This window comes from Felis catus, chromosome C1, assembly GCF_018350175.1.
Source record: "Felis catus isolate Fca126 chromosome C1, F.catus_Fca126_mat1.0, whole genome shotgun sequence".
Lineage (NCBI taxonomy): Eukaryota > Metazoa > Chordata > Mammalia > Carnivora > Felidae > Felis > Felis catus.
Window position 1 is genome coordinate 216,947,107 of NC_058375.1, and position 23,507 is coordinate 216,970,613.

The 23,507-nt window shown below is 53.1% G+C and overlaps 1 protein-coding gene across 16 annotated transcripts in view; it reads left to right on the forward strand.

Annotated features, from left to right (window-relative positions):
* Positions 1-23,507, forward strand: part of AGAP1 (ArfGAP with GTPase domain, ankyrin repeat and PH domain 1) — a 554,841-nt gene that overhangs the window by 471,223 nt on the left and 60,111 nt on the right. For 15 of the 16 annotated variants that reach the window (XM_023259842.2, XM_023259844.2, XM_023259845.2 and 12 more), the window contains 3 exons: positions 2,450-2,604; positions 6,506-6,596; positions 16,161-16,383. In XM_023259842.2, coding sequence (XP_023115610.1) covers positions 2,450-2,604; positions 6,506-6,596; positions 16,161-16,383 — 469 coding nt within the window. Of the gene's footprint in view, positions 1-2,449; positions 2,605-6,505; positions 6,597-16,160; positions 16,384-21,224; positions 21,470-23,507 lie in introns of those variants that run through there. The other variant, XM_023259840.2, reaches the window with a different exon arrangement.

Consider the following 23,507-nt stretch of genomic DNA (forward strand, 5'->3'; position numbering starts at 1 on the left):
TTCCTGACGGCCCGGCGGTGACTTAGCTCGCTCTTTCTTATCTTGCCTACCAGTTCCCTGGGAAAGTTTTGCATAAAATGCATGAATTTGGGGCTCTGTATTACAAAATTCAGTGTGGAAGACGTTGTAATTTATAGCGTTAGGGACATAAAACCGTGTGGATCAAAACGCTGGACGTTTAAAAATCCACGGATACAGGGTCTCAGCCAATAACCGCAAGGTGTGCTCGCGGGTCAGTCATGGACAGACCTGTTGGAAAGTCACACAGCTGGTTTTGAAAATGAAAATCCCAACAAGGCCGCGAGTGACCGGGGGCGGGGGTCCTGCGGACGCCCCGAGGCTTCCTGCCCCACCTGTCTTTCCCACAGCAGGTGCGGTTTTCCACTTCTGCCTAAACAGGGGGGGTCGGCTGTTCTCTGACTCAGAGCACAATACGTTGGAATAAAATTTCTGACGGCCCCCCTCACTTTCTGAACTCTTATCACTAGCTCTCCAGAGCTCAGGAGCCAGAGAGAGTCAGGGAGCGTGGGATGATGCTCAAGGACCCTGCAAGCAAGCAGAGGACCCCCTGAGGCTCCACTGTTGTGTTCCCATGGCCCGCCCCTTCCCCTTCCTGGGACATCCCCACCCATTCCTTCCCCCAAGCTTTCCTGGGTCTTCTCCAAGCGAAGCCCAGCTTGGGGGGGGGGGGGATGGGCTTCAGCCAGGGCCCGTCCTGACCTGCACTCAGCACCGGCACCCCACCACACACCCTCATCACACGAGCCTTTAGCGACTCCAGGATTGTCGCGGACCTTTGAGAAGCTAGGGGAAGCCGTGGGCCTTCTTGCCAGATGAACCTCATTCACGTGCCCTAAGGCCGGGTGCGTTCATCGGAGAAGGCTTTCAGCAAGTTTTGCCAATGGACGTACCTTCGGGTGCTGTTCAGAGCGAGGTCCAGCTCCCCAGCGGGCTGAATCCGAAAACTGCAGCAACGGTGACTTTACTCAGAGCACGATACCGTGAGTCATCAGAACGTGTCGAGATTTTGCGTTAGAAGCGGCACGGCCCTGTTTCCGACGCAGGTTGTGGTCATTTAGGGGACTGGTTCCCCAGAGCAGGCCGTGCATTGAGAATCCCCGGAGAGGGGTTGGTGGCATCGACGGGGTCAGGCGGAAGGGGTCTCTCCGCCTCAGTGGCTGAGGCTGCTCCTCTCCTGAGACAGAGGGAAGCAGGGAAGGGTACCTGGAGAAGGCTCTCCAGAGCGCAATGGCACCCTTATCTCGAGGCTCAGGGGCTCCCGGGGAGGCAGGGCTCTGGGAGGGAAGCCCAGAGGAGGCCGGGCTGACCCGGGCAGCAGGGAGCCGGGCAAAGGTCAGGGGCTGTGAGGGCTGCTCAGGAGCTGGGCTAGGGGAGCTGAGAGCGTGCGAGATGGGGGGTCTGGTGCCGTGGACGTGACCACGTGCAGAGCGGGCATCGAAACCGCGGTCTGCCGCGCAGGCCGTAGGTGGTTCTCATCACGAATACCGCCTTCTCACCGGGCAGTTGTCATGCAGCGTCACGAGCTTGGTGACTGGAAGCCACAAACCAAGTGAGGTGTTGTGCCTGTAACTCGTGCTCAAGATTTCCTCGTGGCTGCTGGTGACTGGTCACGCGGTCCCTTTTTTCTCTGTGGCAGTAACGAGGGGAGGGGGTGAGAGAACAGAGCGCCTCCCATGGCCCAGGCCCTGTCAGCCTCAGTGGCACACGTCACTTAGCCGGTGGGTGACACTATGGAGTAGGTGACCTCTCCCCCCATCTTCAGGGTACGCAGGTGAGCCTTGGAAGAGTCGAGACTCTGTCCCAAGGACCCCACTGCGGCAGGTGGTACAGCAGGGCTTCGTGGCAGGTCCCCCTCTTCTCTGTGCGGACGGTCGCCCCACGGCAGCCGTGAAGTCGCCTCCCATCACCCGGAGTCCCGCCCGCTCTCCAGGCGGGAGGTGACAGGACGAAATTCCGCCGTAGCACCTCTTGTGCCGTCAAAGAGCAGAAACCCGCAGGCATCCCCGTTTGCCGCTGCGGTATCCGCGGATCTCCACGCAGACGCTAAGAGAAATCAAGAGTGTACCCCGACATTAGCGGGTATTAACTTAATTTTCGCCCCACAGATACCTCGACGGTGCGGCGAGCTGCAGTGTTATTTTTCCCGCAGTCGCTTCCTCTGTGCCCAGCACAGAGACGCTGACATCACTCACTGGTTTTCATTTCTCCTCATCCCCTGAGCATCGACTGAACCCCAGCTAACCCACGCTGGCTTTAGGAACCAAACCTTGAGTGTTTGGAGGTCGGCGGATTCAGATCTCCGCCGCGTGTGCTGCTGGCCCCATGCAGGCGCGATTGAACCCAAAGGCGCTTTTATGGCCGAGGCCCGGCAGAGGGGCCGCGGTCGCATGAAAGCTAAAGTCTTCATCCCCACCACTCTGTGTTTCAGAACAAGAAGAAAACTTTGAGTTTATCATCGTGTCCCTCACTGGCCAGACGTGGCACTTTGAAGCCACCACTTATGAAGAGCGAGATGCGTGGGTCCAGGCCATCGAGAGCCAGATCCTAGCCAGCTTACAGTCCTGTGAGAGCAGCAAGAATAAGGTAAGACCCTTAGCATGCCGCCCCCCGAAATCAAGAGCCGCCGATCGTTAAAGGGAAGTGAAGGCCCCAGAGTGATGCCCCAGGGAGGGGAGGCGTCATGTGATGTGTGTGATGGGCAAGACCCAGTTATCCTTCCTGAGCCACAAGCTGCATAATTGAAAAGATAAAAAAAAACACTTTGTGTCGATATGTGTCGCGTGTTAGCGTCCTCGCTCAGCCACGTCCGTGCGGCAGCCCATTCTAAGCCTTCTCTCTCTCAGCGAATCCCAAATGTAAAGCGTTGACCTCCTTGTGGTGCACGATGGGATCTTTTAGTTAGGCTCACGCAGCCACATTGATTTTGTTTTACGCAGAACATGCTCGGGAAAAGAGGGGCAGACTTAAAACGTTAGCCTGTTCCCTCACAAGTGCGCCAAATTCAAGCCCATGTCAAGCTGGAAGACCCAAGTCGTTACAGATGGGCGTCCGGGAGGAGGAGAGGCGCGTATGTGAGCGTCCGGGGAGTTGGGCGAGGACGCCGGGTCCGTCGCCTAGACTTGGCTCATGACGCCCGATACGTGTTTTATTCGGTAACCCAGACGGGATTCTTGGCAGTCATTGAGCCAGAAAACAAAATTTAAGCTGCATTTTCTAGATCCCTCCGGCGATACTCCTCCGAGAGGACTCATCTTTCCCACGAGGGCTTCCCTCCGATTCCTGAGTTTAGTGGCCTGGATGCTTTCAAACCCTTCTCTGGGACATTTTAGAGTCTTGAAGAGCATTTTGATTGTTCAAACTACGATCAACCGGAAACCGAGAGGCAGAGGCAGAGGCAGAGCATCGCCACCCACCTGCGGTTTCACTCGTAACCATTTAAGGAAATTTCTGCCGATGATTTATGCTCAGCTTTGTCATTGAGAAGGGAGTCTGTCTTTCAGAAAGGTGGCATGTCCTACTTGATCACCCTCTTTCACCAGGGTAAACCAGGCCACAGCCATTATTATTATAATGCGATTTGCTTCACTTCTGTAAAGATGTTTTTTTACCCAGGGTGGGGAGAATCACCGCCTTTCCTTTTCCGAGTCCCTTGGCTTTACTGAGTCACATCCACAGATGGGGACTCCTGAGGCGAATGCGGGGAAGCTTCCGGATCTCCTCGAGGGTGGAGGTTGGTGACACACGTCCCACACAAAGCATGGGAGTCTAGATCCAAAACCGGAGCGCAGAGAGCACGTGGCTGCACAGACAGGCGCATCCCCAGGCTTTGTACACAATCACAGTATTTCAGGTTAGGCTCTGAATCCAGCCCACGTCGTCCAGATTCAGGAAGAAGTGAATCTCCTGTTACCTTTTTTTCCATTTCACACACTTGCCAGACCCTTACCAGCTCTTTGGGAGAAGAGACGGCGTCACTTCTGGGCCTGACGCAGACACCAGCCTAAAATGCTGTCCCTTTCTTCTAGCCGTGTGCACCCGGGCAGCGGTCTCCCTGGGGGGGGGGGGGGGGGGGGGGACCCATGGAGCACCGGGGGGGACAAGGTCGCACCTGTTCACCTTGGATGTTTGAGTGTCAGAGTGCCCAGCATGGAAATCCCGTCCAATTTCCCTCCCAATAGCTGGAGGGAAAATGCAGACCTAGTTGAGAATGAACTCTTGAGAAATTGTAGCTGCCTGTGGGTAACTCAGAGTTGGTGGCGGGCATAGGCGCGCACACACACACACACACACACACACACACACACACACACACACTGCGGAAGTCAGACAGGTAGACGGACGCAGGTAGGCACATGTACACATAGTCCAGATGCCAACGCAAATTGTTAAATACACTTTGAATGCTTGGGTGTCTAACCAAAGGGATTAAAATCCTAGTGCATTGTGTTAATTACATAGTAGAAGTGAATAAATTATAATTTCTGTTGCTAGGTAGTGAGCGCTCAGTCGTTTCCCATCAAACAGTTGACATGAGTTGGTTCAGCTTATGCATTCTGACATGAAAATCAAGCTTATTTTAAGTGTCCTCTGAAACTGTTTGGGTTTATCCCAAATTAAACTTACACACCATAAGCCTTTAAAAACAGTACGTAACACCATGGGGGAGGGGAAGGGAGAAAAAAGGAGGGTAAGGAAAAAAAAAGAGAGAGGGAGGAAGCCAAACCATAAGAGACTCTTAAAAACTGAAAATAAACTGAGGGTTGATGGGAGGTGGAGGGGGGTAGGTGATGGGCATTGAGGAGGGCACCTATTGGGATGAGCTCTGGGTATTGTATGGAAACCAATTTGACAACAAATTTCATATTTAAAAAAATAAAAAATAAAAACAGTACGTATCCTGGGGCGCCTGGCTGACTCAGTCCATAAAGCATGCAACTCTTTTTTTAATTTTTTTTAATGTTTATTTATTTTTGAGAGAGACAGAGACAGAGTATGAGTGGGAGAGGGGCAGAGAGTGAGAGAGAGAGAGAGGGAGGGATACACAGAATCGGAAGCAGGATCCAGGCTCCAAGCTGTTAGCACAGAGCCTGACGTGGGGCTCGAACCCATGAAACGTGAGATCATGACCTGAGCCGAAGTCAGACGCTTATCTAACTGAGCCACCCAGGCGCCCCAAGCATGCAACTCTTAATCTGAGTCGTGAGTTCAAGACCCACATTGAGTGTAGAGTTTACTTAAAAAAACAAACAAACAAAAGTCAGCTTATAAAGACAGTACATATTGTTTCACCGAGCACCTCTGCTTCCAAAAATTTGTCATTAGTAAGTAATGACAGAAGCAGGCAAATTTTAGCAATAAGCAAGTTCTTTACAGCACTGTTTACCCTAGAGAAAAATTGGAAGCCACTGAAATGTCCATCAAAGAAAACTTCATAAAGAAGTTCTTGTAAGTGGAACAACAACTTCAGATGATGACATTGGAGGACAGCATGGTGGCATTGAGAAATGACAGTCATTAGGCTAAAAGGCAGATCTAGGGGTACGTGGGTGGCTCAGTGGGTCGAGCGTCCGACTTCGGCTCAGGTCACGATCTCGCGGTTCGCGAGTTTGAGCCCCGCGTCGGGCTCTGTGTTGACAGCTCGGAGCCTGGAGCCTGCTTCGGATTCAGCGTCTCCCTCTCTCGCTCTCTGCCCCTCCCCTGCCCACACTCCGTCTCTCTCAGTCTCTCAAAAATAAACGTTAAAAAAAAAATAAACTTAAAGGGCAGGTTCTAAAGCAATATATGCCGGCTTTTTCAATAAGTACGTGTGTGTGTACAGATCGTGCTAGAAGAATAGATAACAGAATGTTAATAAAACCGAAGTATGGACGATCACATCAACACAAATTTGATATCGTTCCTTTCTCCCTTCTGTATTTTTTTCAACGTGTTGAGGGAAGACAGTTACGTATCTGTTTAAAAACAAACGCCGCTCCCTGCCCCCACCCGCATTGGTGACGTAGTCGCTGTGACAGCCGAGATAGTCTCCATATGGAAGGGGAGTTTCCAAGGGACGAAGTGTGGTTTGGACGTGGCTTCCCGGCGAGGAGCCACGGGCTGTGTCTCACAGCGCTGACTGAGCCCCGATCCGCGGCTTGTAAAGCGGCTTCTCATTCTCTCACCTTTATGGAAGCAGGCACCCGGCAGGGCGTGTTAACCAGCGGCAGCTGGTCTGTGCCCACTCTCGAATGACCCAGAACTTCCCTCCGCCCCCCTTTCCGGTGAAGTCCTCTGATCTGCTAGGTCTTGACCTGGTGCAGGAAGCCTTCTCCATCAGTTAACGCTTTTTGCCCAGAGACCTCGGGAGAGGAAGGGACGGCTCGAAGTGGTCCTCATCCTGTATCTGCTGACAGACGGTTTGGTTTTTCCCCGACGTCTCCAGCGGACGTGGAAACGTGTCCCGGGTTCTTACCTCTTGCATTTGTGTGTCTTCCTCCATGCGCAGTCCCGGCTGACGAGCCAGAGTGAGGCCATGGCCTTGCAGTCGATACGAAACATCCGAGGGAACTCCCACTGTGTGGACTGCGAGACCCAGAGTAAGTGTGGGCCGGGGCGGGGGGCTCGGGGGCCGGCAGAGGGCGGCGGGTGGGATGGTCCGGCAAAGCCCCCGTCACAGCAACCCCGCTTCTGTCGTTTCCCGTGTGAGGGTTATTGTGCCAAATAAGGGCTTTTAAGGAATTGACACATTCTCGCTTGGATTTTATTTTAACACCATATCCTTCGCCCGGAAGCCCCACTGATGGCACCCCAGGTCTCGCCTAGGCCTCAGGCCTCCGCATTCCGAGGAACGGCAGTCACCCCCACGCCACGGGTTGGCCGCGCGCCCGAATTTCTGTGCTAAACCCAGCAATTAACCTTTTGCTTAATCAATGATCATGTGCTTGTTTGCTTTTCCATAAAAATACAGTGCCATTGTTAATTCCCGCCCAGAGATTTCTGGAGTTTGGTTTTTTGTTTTGTAATTTCAAAATCATTTTGGCATCAAAACCGTTCTCTTTTTTTTTTTTTTTTTTTTTTTTTTTTGCAATGTTAAATTCAGCATACGCTAAAGCATCTGATTGAACTCCCAGACTTCATAATTACTTCTTGGTGCCTTGGAGTAGCCCAGTTTTACTTCGTGCTTCCTGCTGTCCAGTATGGAATATGCTTTTCCCTCTGAGAAAGTCATTTTGTTATTTGTATCCTTGAGGTTAAAGACCGACTTCTAATTCTCTGTACCCCCAGCCCTCAGCACAGCACTGGGTGCATTCGGTAGAACTTTCTCCAGCCATGTTTTGTGTCATGAAGGTGTGTTTTGATGAGAGGGAAAGTCAGGTGAGACAAGGTGAGAGGCCTTGGCACTGGCCGTGGTGTCACCTGGGAATCGCAGGCGTGTGATGCGGTCCTGGCTGTCCCCGAGCCCGAGCCCGGTGGGCTAGGCGGGACCCAGAGACCACAGAACCCGCCACCGCGGAGAAGGGCTGTTTCCGGATGCCCAGCGCCTCCAGCTGCCTCTGTGCAGAAGCCGGGGTTTGCAGGGAGCGGGGGGCGCTGGTGGGACGTGAGCAGGTGGCTGCAGGAGTCGTCGTGTCCGGGGAGCAGCGGGACAGGCAGCGGAGTGGCGCTTGCACGTTGACGACCAGCGAGCGTGTCTGCTGCTGGGTTGGAAGCTGGTTGGAGCTGAGGGGGGTGAGGGTGCTGAGTGGAGAACGTAGGAGCCTTTCTTCTTCATCCGTAGACACGGGGAACTCCTTCCCGGTGTGAGAGAAGAGGTGAGATGTGTTCTGAGCCGTGCGGCTTGGAATCGAGCCACGGAGGGAGGCAGAGGCCGCCGTGGGGGTGGTCCCGTGAACAGAACAAGCAGACGCGACCTCGGGGCTGTCACACAGGAAACGGGACATGCTTGGGGCGCCTTGGGGGCTCAGTCTGTTGAGCATCCGGCTTCGGCTCGGGTCATGATCTCACTGATTGTGGGTTCGAGCCCCGCGTCGGGCTCTGTGCTGATGGCTCAGAGCCCGCTTTGGATCCTGTATCTCCTCTCTCTGTTACTCCCCCGCTTTCTCTCTCTCTCAAAAATAAATAGATTTAAAAAATTAGAGAAAAAAAAAAAAGAAAGGGGACACATCTGCTCTGAGCAGCCACTGTGTTGCAAGGCAGGGACGGGAAAGGTCCTGAGGCCAGCGTCCACAGCCCCCACGTGAGAGAGAGGGTCTCTTCTTCAGGTGTCTTGACGCACTTCCTTGAAGCATCTTTTGTTTGAATTTTTGAATTCTGCTTTCAAGACGTGTTGGGAGATGAAGTTCCAAGAGAGTAGTTATTTGACCTGTGTGTTGTTATCAAAAAGTCTTTAGAGTTAGAATTCTAAAAGCACAAAATCTGAAAGCTGTTAGAACCTCCGCTAGGAAAGGCACCTACGATTGCTTCCACCATAGAGCTAGAGTCCTTGGAAAGGGCCGATTCCGTGGCTCATAGGCTCCACGGTATGTGGTGCATTGGAGGCCAAGAGTCCTTTCTGAGAGCGGGTAGGTCGCTCAAGTGCCAAGGTGTGGGGGGTGAGACACAGAGCAGCGGGAGAAGGGAGGCTGGTGCGGGGGTGGGGGGCGCCACGCGAGTTGGGGGAGCGCCACCCAAGCAGATATTCAGGGACAGAGGGAACAAGGAGAGGCCGAGTGTGACAGTTGCAGAGGAAAAAGAGATCACGGGATCCCATTCCGTAAACACCTGGTCTCCACCAGGCCCGCACCTGTCTTCTGTGATGCTCGTGACTGTAAATGCTGGTGTGGCCGTGGGCCCCACGTACAGGGGAGGAAATGGGGCATCTGAAAGTCCGAAAATAGCCGATTTTGGTGAAAGTGCTGGGAAGTGCACCACCCACACCCTCATGATGAACTGTGAAACACCCACAGGGCAGTTTGGCATCGTACATAAAAAGCCGTAAGCAAGTGGCCGCCCCACACTCCAGCTCTGCCCTCCAGGCGCCAAGCCCGTGGGGATGAGCAAAGGGCCTCAAAGACCTGGCTTCGAAGGTGTTCGACACAGTGCTCTTTATAGAGCAAAAAGTCGGAACATCCCACGTCTGCAAAACCGGAAGGACCGTTCGTGGGGATGTCTTCTCGGTGAAATAATGTGCAACCTGAACAAGTCGTGTAAAAAATACACGAATGGAGATGGAGAAACTTGGGAATGCACTGGAAACGAAAAAGTATTTAGGCAGTGAGTCAGGGAGAGCCCAGTGAATCATTTTCGGTATTTAGGCGGAAAAGATCTGTAAGGATGCATTCCAGAACGTCGACCCCACTTGTCTCTGAGCGGTAGGGTCCTTGTGATGGGGGTTGTCTCGATTATTTTATAAGTGAGCGCGGATGCGGAGGAAATTGCACACTGGGTGGTCTGTGTTTTGGTGTGTGCGAGTACGAGGTCAAACGTTAAACGTGAGAAAAGGCTCTTGTTTCTGGGTGTTGGAGAAGAAAAGCTGTTAAGGTTGCAGCTCTCTGCCGGCCCTAGAGAGCCTGCTTGCTCCTCACGGGCTCCCGTCCAGGGAGCTGGCCCTGCCTGAGCCTTCCTGGGGACCGCACAGGACACCCCCCAGCGCCCTGAGCATCCGAGCTGAGAGGTCATCTCTCACGCTTCCAGGGGGTCTGGCGGGAGGGGGCGGCCCGCCAGACCACAAATGTGGCTTCCTTGGACATCACGGGGATCTGGGCTCTTGTGTTCTACTGACGCCATAATCCCCTCTTCAAGGCCCGCCAGGCCTGGGGACTGGACCCCAGGGACCTCTCATTGGCACGTAGCCGAGGCTGGTTTTTATTGTTCTTACTGACTAAAGGGCTTGCTTTTCCATTTTGTTTTCTTTTTTTTCTTTTCTTTTTTTTTGTTTTTCTTTTGTTGAGAAAAAAGAAATTGAGCCAAGACAGACGGTGACTGTTTCTGGTCCCAGGTAGCTTTGTGCGTTCTCCGCTGTAGTCTCGCCATGCTGTGCCTGTCAGCTCCTTTGACTTCCAGAAGGTTCTTATCAAACCACGACGCAAAGGAAGAGGTCCGCGTCCGCCCCGGCGAGCTGCCTTCAGGACTGTGTACCATCGGCGACAGCATGGCTGTGCCTCTCTGGGAGCCCTGGAAGTGGCCGAGCCCCTCCGCACAGCCCAGTGGCACCCCGTGGCACTACGGGCTGGCACGGAGCTTCGCTGGGGGGTGGCTGGTCACAGAGGGCCGACATGGGGCTCCGTGCCGGCCTGCAGGAACAAAGCGGGCCCTGCCTGGCATGTCCATCAGCTGGCAGTGCTCAGGGGGTCGCCTCCTGGTTCCCTCCGTTGTCTGAAGGCAGAGACGCCCTAAGGGGCCCACCCCCCTGGGGTCCCTTCTCCCAGAGCTTTGGCAAAGGGCCTGGCTCTCGAGATAACGGTGGGTCAGTGCTGATGGCCACAGGAGACACGGGTCACCCGGACGGAAGACTGTCAGTGCCAACCGTGCTTGATCTGTGGCCAGAGAGGGTACCGGTGCAGATGTGACGCCCACCTCGGAGAGGGACAGGATCAAATCCAGGGAAAGCGGCTGCCCTCTCACCTGCGATGGGGCAGGGCAGAGGCGAGAGCAGGGCACACGCTCCTGTCCTCCACCGCGTGGTTGGAGACAGAGGTGGCAACAGCCTCCGTCACCAGCAATGATGGTGGCTACACAATGAACTGTGACAACATGAAGAATTTTTTTTTTTCCACGTTGAGTTACTTACTTTGAGAGAGCACATTTGCATGGGAGAGGGAGCAGAGAGAGAGAGGGAGAGGGAGGGAATCCCAAGCAGGTTCCACGGTGTCAGTGCAGAGCCCAGTGTGGGGCTCTATCTCACACATCGTGAGATCATGACCTGAGCCAAGATGGAGAGCCGATGTTGGACCGACTGAGCCACCCAGGCTCCCCAAGCACTGTTTTCAATAGAAAGTACTTTGGATATCGTTAAGTGTGCAAAAGCAAGAGAAAGCTTTTTTCTTGCACGTGAATATGCACAGGTCAAAAAAATGAGTTGACCGTAACGGAAGGGGGTGGTGGTTCTAAAGTTTTCTTTCTTGGTTCTTTATACGTTCCTTTAATTGAGCTTATTGTTTTTATAATTATAAAGGGGTCTTAAGATTGAGAGGGACTTGAGGATGTGGGTTCCCCCCATTGGCAACTTATTGTCCCCTCTGAGGGTGGGGCCCAGTGGTCCAGTGGTGTCCCGTGGTCATGTGGGAGGAACGTTATGGAAGGACCACTGTGTCCCATGGTCTTGTGGAAGGAACGTTGTGGTAGGACCACTGTGTCCAGTCATCATGTGAGAGGAACGTTGTGGGAGGACCACTGTGTCCAGTGGTCATGTGGGAGGAACGTTGTGGGAGGTCCACTGTGTCCCGTGGTCTTGTGGGGGGAACGTGGTGGGAGGACCACTATGTCCCGTGGTCATGTGGGAGGAACGTTGTGGGAGGACCACTGTGTCCCGTGGTCTTGTGGGAGGAACGTGGTGGGAGGACCACTGTGTCCCGTGGTCAATGTGGGAGGAACGTTGTGGGAGGTCCACTGTGTCCCGTGGTCTTGTGGGAGGAACGTGGTGGGAGGACCACTGTGTCCCGTGGTCATGTGGGAGGAACGTTGTGGGAGGTCCACTGTGTCCCGTGGTCTTGTGGGAGGAACGTGGTGGGAGGACCACTGTGTCCCGTGGTCATGTGGGAGGAACGTTGTGGGAGGTCCACTGTGTCCCGTGGTCTTGTGGGAGGAACGTGGTGGGAGGACCACTGTGTCCCGTGGTCAATGTGGGAGGAACGTTGTGGGAGGACCACTGTGTCCAGTGGTCATGTGGGAGGAACGTTGGGCTCCAGATGCCACATCCCCTTCTCTCGGTGATCCCCCCTGGCTTGTGAACACAGTACCCCCCCATCTCCAGTTCAGTTGTGTCCCCGTAGGGCTTGGGGATTTCTGTGTCACTTGGGATTTGGGGCTGTGGAAACCCCCACCCACTTGTTCTTCCTGAGAATGTGCCAGACTGCGTGGAGACACTGTCCGCACAGCTGGTAGACCCCAGAACCCTGTTTCCCAGAGTGGGTGCCCATCGGTGGAGGGAGTCCGTGATGCAGGGAGTCTGGAAACCCACAGCATCCACCTCTTGAGGAGCCGCGGCCTCGGGATATCTGTGCTTCTGGGAAATCCTGCAGCGAAGCTAACTATCAAACAGGGTCCGGACTCATCGGATGGCGGAAGCCTTCGTTCAGAACCCCTGCTGCCAACCGTCCACCGGGAACATACTAACGAAAGTCTCACCCCTGAGAGCCCTCGAGAACCCGAGAGCTTGGAGCCCTGGTGTGGATCTCGCCAGCATGCCTGACCTTCATGGACAGGCGGGTAGAGGCAGCTCAGTCTCTCCACTGCCCCAAGGCCCCCTCATCCATGATGCCTTGCTGCCTACCCGGTCAGAGCTGATCCCTCCCTCCTGGCTGGTCTGCGACGCCCTGGATGGAAATCACTGGCGTGAACTCCTCCCGCTATGTTCTATTAATGTTGTCAGTGCCTTTCTCTCTCGTGTCCCCCTGGATCTCAGGGGCCCCGTCATTTATCTTTGTGGACCCCAGGCCCGCACACAGGAAGGGACACCAGCCCCAGTCCCCCAACTCTAGATGTCCCAGAAAAACCTAAAGTAGGAAGGAGCGTGTTCAACCTCCGGCTTCTGTCGCTTGCTCTTTCCTGCAGGCATAGACAGGAACTGCAAATTACGTAACCGTCAGCCTGACATCCTTGGGTCTTTGCCCAAATGTCGCCTCAAAGAAGCCTTCCCTGACCACCCCTGGGTTTAAATCACACACGCGAATCCGTCTCCCTCTTCTCCCTAGTGGGGTTCTCTCGGGGCACACCCTTACCAACGCGTTGTGTGTTTGTGTGTGTTGTTCTCGCTTTTTCACTCTCGGTCTGCCCCGGAGAACCCAAGTCCCACATTTCTGTTTGCAGGGGTGTTTGTGTTCCGTTTGCTGCTCTGTCCCCCGAACCTGCCACGGAAACAGCGGTGGATTTGTGAAGGAATAAACGTAATTCTAGCCAGCACGGAGCACTGCGTTTCCATGTGTGGTCACCTCACAGCATTTAACGCTCGGACAGCCCCACAGGGACGGGCCTCATTAGCCTCATTTCCATCCACGGCCCGGAGAGCAAGACACATTTGCAAGGGGCAGACGGGGCAGGAGGGCGTGTGCTGACAGGCCCGTGGGGGTCCCCGCGCTGGAGAGGGAGGGCCCTGAGGCCGGAAGGGGAGACAGGAGATGATTCAGAGCTGCCGGGCCGTGTGGCCTCACCTGTAGGCCTCAAGTGGCAGCCCAGGGCCGCGACACCCCAACACGTCCCGGGAGGTGCGGGGGGGTGTGACTGGTCAGTTCTGCTGACGCCCGCTAAGTTGTCGTTCTCGTCTGTTGGAGCAGAGGCAAGGCCATCCTTCCTGTGGCCCCAGTGGCAGGGCACTCAGACGAGGCCACGTCCCTGCCGCCCTTGGACTTAACTGAGGGGACCCCAGGTCGCAGCAGTGCTTTACTCCCCTCTCGCCCTCGGTATTTCTCATTCTCTAGCTTTTGTGGAGATCCGCGTGTGGTCGTTGACTCGTGTCCTGTGCGTGCTGTCCTCCTTCTGGGGACACCACAGCAGGGAGGCCTCTGAAGCTCATGGGGGAGGGCAAGGCGACAGTGCATTGAGTTCTAAACCGGGGGTCGGGGGTGGTGGGGTCCTGTGCCCATAGGAGAACTTGGAGAATGGTTGCGGTGGTGGGGCAGGCAGTGGCACCTGGTGAGAGAGACTTCACACGGCTCAGGTGAGCGGCATGCAGTGACCGTGGGGACAGTGTGCGAGAGTATTCACCAGCGGTGCTCGGTGATGGGTGGAGGTGGGCACGGGAACCTCATGGCGTCCCAGGACATGCGCCCCGCCTCACCCCAGCCCTGGGGACAGGTCCCATGCTGTCGTTTGGCTGTTCTCTCCACCTGAAACTACACACCGGGGCAAGCTATGCGGAGAGGTCACGAACGGGAAGAGGTTGGCGCCCCTGACCCTACCCCTTCCGCAGGGAAGGTGCCGTGAAACGGGGCACGTGTGGGGAGCACCGGGGACAGGAGGAAGGGGACGGACATTGAGAGACTGAGGTGCTTGGTGACTGGCTGGCTGTGGGAGCGACGGAGAATCAGGGTCGAGTCCCAGGATCCCGGCTTAAATAACCGGTGAACCGGTGCCGTTTGCTGGGATGGGGTTGCCCCTGGCAGGAGACGACGTCCAGTGAAACGTGGACAGGGAGGTCCCTGCAGGATTTCCAAGTGGAAACGTGTGACGGTAGTCACATGTACAGCACGGAGAGAGGAGCGTGTCCGTGTTCACGGAGGCAGATGGTATCTGTGGATAGTTGTTAACCATCGGGTAACAACGAGATCTGTGGGTTGCACTGAGTTGGCTTAGGAAAGAGTAGAGAATCAAGAGACGAGCCTACGGGACCCCCTGAGGTAAGGGGCGGGTTCAGGAGGAAAAGTAGGGAAGGAACTCAAGATGGGGAGCCAGACGAGTGCTGGAAAGATCCAGGGAGGGTACCGACCAAAAAGGCATCTGGAGGCAGTGTGGTAAGGAGGGCTAACCAGAGATCAAGTGAAACGATGGTCAAACACAGCCCTTCAGATTTTGCGTGACCTGGTGACCTTGGCTGCCCTGCTCCAGCGGAAAGGTGGGGATAGAGGCCAGGTTGGGATCGAGAGGTACAGACACAGAGGTGGTGGGTGTAGAAGTAGGGCTGTGAAGAGGCGCAGCAGGGGTGTCCCGCAAAACATTCACCACCCCACCCTCCTCTCCGATCATCCCACAAGGCCCAGGCCAAGCCTCCTCCATGCAGCCCTCCTTCCTTCACCTGTTATGGCCGACCTCTTCCTTCCCACTCTGCCCGTACATTTACTCTTTAACTATACCCTTCAGTGTTTAGCCTGCATTTCCTTACTGTGTTTATTTTTATGGTTGACTATTGCTGTCATTAGTTGGGACGTACGTTTCCTCTTCCCGACCACAGTGTCTCTGAGTCACGGACCTCTCTTCTCTTCCATCTCCCCCATGGTATCCATCACCGCTTTCCGTGGTATGTATGAGATACGAAACAAATGGCTGGCTGATTTCTGGTGAATGGGTACAAGGCCCCTTGACTCTTCAAGGGGACCTGGAGTAAATACCGAGTATTCCTGGATGACTTAAACCTTACTTGATTCCGTCGGTGGTCAAAGCCATTGGCTGTCAAGGTGAGAGCCATCTTTGCAAATCCCCCTCAGCTCTAGAGTCTGGCATGCAGCCCATCTGGGGCCTGTCTTCTCAGTCTTCCAGGGCTGCCAGCCAGTTTCACCCTGGGAGTGACCCAGCTCAAGGGTTCAGGCTGTATCCCCTAAACTCATTCGTTGCCCTTGGTGCATCGTCACAGCCTGAAGCGCTGCCATTCACTCTGCAGGTCAGGGTTGATCCAGCGAGGTCATCACCTAACCAGTGGACCCTGCCCACCATCTTGCCAGCAGTAGTAGATAGGTCGGAGTTACTCCAGTGATCCCCCTTATGTAAGATCGCTGAAAACCATGTCTTCATTGTCGTGTGCCTGCCTGCCTTTCGTCTTTGAAATCTGCAAATGTGTCCATCTTACGACTATTGAGAACTCAGATATGCCTGTGGTTGCTGAGGTAGTTGTTTACAAGGGATACCGTAGCGCTCTCGAGTGCTCTCTTTCCTTCCATCAGCAGCCGTCCACAGTAGGTGCAAGTCATGTATGGTTCTTTTCCACGTGCATCTGCGCCGTCGAGAATGCTACTGTCGGGGGACTGGGAAATGCATTTCTCTGTCCAAATCACTGCCGGCAGCTGTTTTTATCATGTAGGGAAATTCCTAGGCTTTGGCCGAAGCCAGATTGTTAAAAGGCGCCCCCAACGTATCAAACCTTCTGAGATGCCTAAGACGCTATGGAGTCCTGGCCAGGGAGCATTTCCAGGCCACGTGATTCCAGGGAGGGACTGCTGGGTGTGAGGTCTAGCAACTGGCCTCTTTGTTCCTGAGATCCTAAGGGCGTTTGGAATGAGTGGTGATGGTCTGACCCCCTGTTCCTCTTCCCACAGATCCTAACTGGGCCAGTTTGAACCTGGGAGCCCTCATGTGCATCGAGTGCTCGGGGATCCACCGGAACCTAGGCACCCACCTTTCTCGAGTCCGGTCTCTGGACCTCGACGACTGGCCCATCGAGCTCATCAAGGTGATGTCATCCATCGGGAATGAGTTGGCCAACAGCGTCTGGGAGGAGAGTAGCCAGGGGCGGACGAAGCCCTCGCTGGACTCCACAAGGTAGGGACGTGGGAAGGTGTATGGCTCGGGAGCATTCCGCCAACAGTTAGACAACTGGAAATGACCTTACTGCTTACCGACAGGCTCAACATGGATGGCCCTGGCAACCTGTAGGAATAGTGAGGAGCCCGCACAGAAATGTCTGTGTTTAAAATTGGTGTTCAGCAGACGTGGATAATTCAGACTCCTTAATTTTTTATGTTTGTTTTTACACCTTGGGGATTCCTCTCTCCCTCTTAGAAATGTATTAAGCTTCCGACCTTATGAATATATCACTTTAATTAATACATTTCTAATAGGTGTAAGCTGTGCTGTTAACACTAATTACGAATTTTTGATTCTTTAATGTTGTTATTCTTATATGTTTGATAAGCATCTGCTCAGTTGGTTTCCCTCGCCCCTCCTACACACACACACACCCACAATAAGTGAGTTTATAGTAACAAAATATATTTTATTTTCCTAAAATATATTTCTAACACATTTAATCAGCCAAGTTCGGCATAACGTATGGTGAGTCCTCATTAATGTTAATTGTTACGCAGTGTAAAAAACGCATTTATTTTGAGCCCATTTATTTTCTCATTTTTCATTTACAGCTATTATAAACCGTTTTTGAGTACACATACATATTTAATGTACCTAAGAGGTGATAAAATGGTATGTCTTCCGAGAAAGCCTGCTTCATCGAGGAGAGTGGGTCATTCCATCTCGGCGGGTGGCTGCCCCCAGGAGGAGGCGTCCAGGGTCACGTCTCCACCTCTGACGGAGGGGCAAGGGGCTCGCTTTCCACTCTGGCCTCTCGGGTGTGTGAAAAGAGGGACGGAGAGAAGGGGTCTCCCATCATTAGCACGTTTTAAAGCCCTGTGGCTTGTTTTGCTGGGGATGAGACCGTGTGCAAGTGCCCATGGCGGTCTGCGGTGGTGCCCCACTTGAGGCGTGAGAAGGCGGTTTCTGCCGCTGAGCAACAATAATGCGCGCAGCGTCGGTGGACTTTGTTTTACGGACGCTGAAAAATGAATTTGTGGTGCCACCTTCGGTTCACTTTAGAGAATGAAGCTGGTGTGTTACTAACCTGCTCTTCACGTCAAGCGTCCTGTGGGGAGGGGGGCGAAGGGAGCAAGAAGCACCCAAAGCGTATTTGTCTGGCGTTGCCTCAGTTGGCTGGGTGAGCTGCTCATGGGTGAACTCCACCACGCAGTGCCTACGGGGACAGCTTAACTACAAACTGAAGAACCAGTACCCTTTTCTGAATTTTTTATCTTGACCTGTTTAACGCTAACATAGAAATTAGCAGGCCATCGAGTAGGAGCATTCTTAAAAGACAAATTTATGTATTATTAATATCTATTTTTTCATAGATATGGTTTCCTTAGGGGATAGTTAGGTCTAAAAGCGAAATATGATTGGAAATCAGATTGAGCTTAATGTGGGAGTGCAGAGAACATTGAGATAAGTTGGAAAAAAAATTAATCATGCATTTTATTGTTTGTGTGTAAAAGAAGCAGATATGTTATTTGTAATACCCTGAATTGGAAAAGTTTGTTTTTCTAAATCTATCATAATTAGCTACTGTTTAGAGTGCTCAAAGATACGGGTTGGTACTTTTAACTGACAAGTGTTTTATATTAATTTCATCTTCATTCATAAGTGAAGGTTGTGTGCGTACAGGCACTTGATTGTTCTGATATGTATGTTTGAGTTAAGTTCTTGAGTGCATAACTTTCTCTCCTCTCCAGCATTGTACACATCCCATGTTTATATTTTGGACACGTTTTATAGTCTTCCTTTCTCACATACGAAGTGACTGCAGCAAAATCCCACCCTTTTCTTGGATCCCATTCGCTGTTGGCTAAGAGCCGCTGAGTTTCAGCCCTCTCTCTAAGGCTGTGGTGATGGTGATGTTGCAACGTGGTGTTTCCAAAGGGAGCTTTGGAATGTCTAAGAGGATGAACAGCTTTGAGAATTGAATGTCTCTTCCTGCCTTTAGTAATTCTCCCAGGGAGTTTTGTTTTTAATTTATATTCAGCTGTTACTCAGCGAGCGCTTTCTTGTAGAAAAGAAGCGATAAATGGTGATTTCGCACCTACAGTGATTTGTGAATGTTCCGGGGGGCTAGCTGAGGGTTCCAGGACTCAGGAGAATTCACAGTATGGAGGGATTCCTATAGCCGGTGTGTCCCAGGGAAGTTTCACTGGAGAAATGGCACCTGAACTGGACTTTCAAATGTGAGGTGACGTCCAGGCCTGGGGGTGTGGGGTGGGGGGGGGGGGGGGGAATGAGCATGGCCTGGGCAAAGTCAGGGCCTGTGGGGGAGTACAGAAACTGGGGAGTCACCACCCATGGAGCTGGGCCACCAGGTAAGTGAGGAGGAGGGGGGATGTTGGGGCCAAAGCAGAGCAAAGACTGGGGAGAGCCTTTGAGCTGGGGTGTATTATAACAGCACCTCCGGAGTGGCCAGAGGGTGAGGGTTTAGGGGTTCACGTGTGATCTGCCTGATCCAAGAGTGCTAAAGGCAGCTAGCAACGTTGTTGGACAGGATGGAGAAGAGGCAGGGAGGCCAGTTGGAAGGCTGTGGTCCCGGCGGGTTATACCTAGAAAGGCGTAGATGTACACCGTCAAATACAAAGAAACAGCTATGCATTAGTGGTGCACCAATAATTCAAACCCTCATCATCTTCACTGCCTCGTGCAGTTTCCTCACATAGAAAGGAAAAACGCAAAGTTGGGGCTAGAATCTCCGCGTGGAATTCGGTCTGTGAAAGGAGAGTGGATATGGAGCCTGGATCCCGCCGTCCCGGGACAAGGAAACATGCCTCCCCCCCCCCCCCCCCGCCGACGCCCACCACCTGTGGTCTCTGCAGAGACCGTGATCGTTAGTCCAAACAGCAGGAGGGAGGGGGGAGGTCTTCTAACCTGGCCCTAAGGTAATTTCTAAAAAGAAATACTTTAATAAATTTTTATTCCTATCCAAGGAAAGGCCAAGTGCCATGGATCCAGCTTTGGATCTCTTTGGAAAAGAGAATCTTTGGAATTCTTTGGAAAAGGGCCCAGCTGCGTTCCCAAGCAGCCCCGTCCATTCCGTCTTGTTCAGAAGATTCATTCTGACAGTGGAATATAATTAGAAATGGGCCGTTCTTCCCCAAACACACACGGCGCGCACGCACACACACAGTTAGGACCGTGGGGAAGTAGAATACAGCCCATCTTTCTGCAAAGAAACAACCGGTTCCCCGAAACCACCTCGTACTGGCGTCACCCAGGCCTGCGGGTGAGTTAGGAAAACAGGCGCCTTCGACCAGCTGGCTGGCCTTCTGCTCGCTGTCCCTGCACCCCTGATGAGGGCAGCTTCGGACGGCTCGTAATTGGTTCCAGGGATTCTCAGCCGCCCTGAGAACTGCCGTTCAAGCTGGAGCAGCGTTGTGATCAATCGAAGCTGACGGCGGTGAAGCGGTATTGACTTCCCCTTCCTAAACCGGGGAATCATTAGTCAAGAAAAGCATCTTTTAATTACTCCCAGGAAGAAAAAAAAAAAATCTTTTTGGATGGATTCTGCAACAACTGCCATTTTTTCCCAGTGCATTCGATATTAAATTTATTGTCTCAGGAGGGGAGAGGATGCCCTTCACCCCCCCCCCCACCTCGGTAATGGAGGTTTAATTCAGAGAAAGGAGCAGGGTAGAAGATATTGATGCCACGACAATTAACTACATCTGGGGTGGAATCAGAATTCCCCTCTCTAATTGCTATTGATATCATTTAAGCACACACTTAAAATATTGATTTTAAGTGCAGATGCTGAAGTAGGAGAGCGGCGGTGACAGTGGATGGAATTTACTAGATTTTAGGGGCGTAAGGAGGGGCAGCGGCAGGCTGTCTGTGGGGCGAGGACTCCGGGACGCTTGGCGTGCGAGTTGCGTATCGCACCATACGCTGTGTTGTTGTGTGCGGTCGGGGTGTGGGGCCTACGGCAGCCGGGCAGGACTCTGGTCCCAGTGTCAGCACGCACGTTGTGACCATAGGGCGAAGTCAGGGAGCTCTTTGGTGACCCTTTCAAATCAAGGAATCGTAGGCTCGGAGGCAGAGACATCAAGTGCACGTTTCTCGAGTGAATGAACAAACGAGCAAACGAGCGCGTGGGGCAAAGCAGGAACGGGTCCGCTTGGAACCCACGTGTCCAGTGCTCTTGCTGACCTGAGCGTCGAAATTCCTCGCGCGTTCGTGGAGGACATTGGGGCTCCCATGTTCGCCAGCACGCGGCGAAGGCGTCCGTCCCTGCAGACCTCTGACATCTTCCCCTCCCCGGCCACGCGGTGGCTACTCTGCCTCACTGTGGTGTGTCCTTCTTCTCTATTCCTATTCCCCGTTCCACTCTGGAAGCTTTCCGGGTTGACTGCAGTGACGGCAGTTTCCTAGCAGGGCCCGGCGGAGCCCTCCGGGACGTGTTCCTCGCGGCCGAAGCTGGACTCTGCCCGGCTGCCCGGTTTGTCTTCCCGACTCCCGTCTTAGGGTCTCAGCATCGAGGCATCTGGCCCGCGAGGGTGTGCGGGGACCGGTAGCCGTTTGCATCTCGGGGCAGGTCGCCTGTTTACACGGTGGTCTGAGAGCCAGCCGATCCGGTCTCGGCAATCAGGAGCCTGGACGTGTGTTTTCGGTGCTATAAAGAGCCCTTGGGAGAAGCTTGAACCCCAACTGAAATCCCCCTTCCTTCTGATCCCACTTGGAAGGGAGCCGCGTCGCTGATTTAGTAGACACTCTGCTGCCTCTTTGAGCCTTCTTTTTCCTTCTGTCATTGTCACCTGCATGCCTCAACTCCCCTCTTGTCTTTAACCTATAAAAAGATGCCACCTTCGGGAGGAAGATTTGGGGCCGGACGTCAGAAATCTGCGTGGGAGAGACCGGCCGCACACTTCCAGACGGAGCAAGTCTGCCCAGTGACACGAGTTCCGGTCCTTTTTGATTTGGGAACACGACTTTCATCTTATTTATGCACACGGAGATATTGATAAAGGGGAAATGTATCCAAACTGAAAATAATTGGATCCCCACCGCTAACTCTGAGATATTAAAAGCAGTACCACTTGGCCACGTCTTTGTCTCGTTAGGTTTGATCATAAGATCACAATGTAGTAATCTCGAGCTCAAATTTCTGGCATAAAGATGCACTGTTCCAAATGTGGCCTCAGGGAACACGAGTCCCCGCACAGCCCCAGGATTATCTCATCTTATTATTTTTCAACAGTTCTTGGCCCGCCGAGGTCAGTGTTTTGTCTCTTTTGAGTGTTCCTGTATGCTTGCCACCTTTTCCTATTTTCTTTCTTTAAAAAAAAAAAAAAATGGGCAGGGGGAGGAATGGGGGGGGGAAAAAAAGGACTCTGCCGTGATGACCAGAACCCATCTGTACTTGGGTGGCATCTGCTCCCCACATGTCACTTCCCTCATTAACAAGCAATTGAATTAATTAAATGCTACTCAGAACACGCATAACAAGCTACCGGCAGTGTCCAAATTAGCACTGATAATCAAGGATGATTTCCTTTATTATCCTGCTAAGTGGTGCACAGACTCTGATCTCCCTGTCTGCCCTCATCTATTTACATACCCCCAGCTTCTGCCTTTGGAAGCGGAGGTTATCTTACCTAGTTAATTTGCCACGATCACCAAGCATGGCGGATTGATGCCCTGCCCCCGCCGCCGCCGCCACCGCGCGGCCCCCTCCCCGCCTGCCCTCCCCCAACCCCAGCCTTTGTATCTCAGGCTCACTGATAAATTAAAGGCCACCCCTGTGGTCTCTCAAGTGAGTAATAGAGGCAGAAATTTCATTTTGCAACTGGCTGATTTAATGATCCAAAGGGTAATTAATGGCCTGATTATCTTAATGTTAAATATGTCCGGCAGCAATTACTGTGACCTCCCGCTTGTCAAGGTCCGGGCTGTGCTCTTCCTTCAATTAAGTTCTCTGGGGCTTAATGGTATGAATAAACTCCTCTGATTCTATCATCCCGGACGGACGCAGAGGGTTCAGGGAGCTGGGGGCTCGTTTGGAGTTTTAATCAGCCTGTCTCCTACTCCGGCGATCAGAGTTAACAATTAGAGCAAGGACAGCTTAACTTTCTTCTTCCCCGTGCCCAGCGCACCACCACCCCCCGCCCCCAGCACCACAACGCACGCACTTTTGGGTTATTTTATTTATTTTTCCTTATTTATTTCGGCGCTCTCAGGGAGAATCCTGTTTGTGGAGGAAGACGTTGCATTGCATGAGGCTCGTCTCTTCCGATATAAATTATCATGTGAGCGCTGTGGTTTTGCTGTTTGACAGGCTTAATTAATTGGCAGGAGCCCCCGAAAATGACAGTGCCACTAATTGCAACTCAGAGTGAATTTCTGTCATCGTGGTGCGCCTGTCAGCGGGCATGCCCTGGCCCCAGCCGTCAGAGCGGCCGGCCCTCCCCGTCCAGGCGGGGACAGCATCCCCAGCGAGCGAGGACACAGGCACGCCGTCCGCGTGCAGGGGCGACGTTTACTGCCAATAAAGTTTATGTGGCCACAGCTCTGCAAACCCAACAGCTGCTTGGGGACCTCGGATTTTACTTCAGATATTTTAGCGACGTCCCCCTAGCAGGCCGGCTTGGATTCAGACTCCGAGCACCATAACTCACTTCGCACCCCTCCAAGACTGGACGGCCCTCATTAGCACGTTGCTAAATAATGCTGGAGTTTACCCGAGCTTTCCCCAGATCAGAAATATTCCACCATAAATATTAAGCCAATTAGGAAAACGTACAAATGAGAAGTGCTTTAACACTGCCTCAAACATAAATACCTATAGATTACAGTTGACAACAGATACAGCAGTTCATCCGGTAATCCGCGGTCGGGGAGCGTGGCGGGAATGTGCACTTGGTGGCGGTGGTCTCCGACGAAGGTATCGTTAAGGGACGGGCTCCAACTGTCAGAAAGGGGAATCGAAGAAGATTCTCCTTACGGCTAAGTGAAACGGGATCTGCCTTTCGCGCGATAAGTGTACCTTACGTTTGCCTTTGAACCAGGTGGACGAGAGACTGCTCTTGGCGTCTTATGGCCGCCTGCTGCACGTGATCCCCGGCCGTTTATTTGATCCTGCG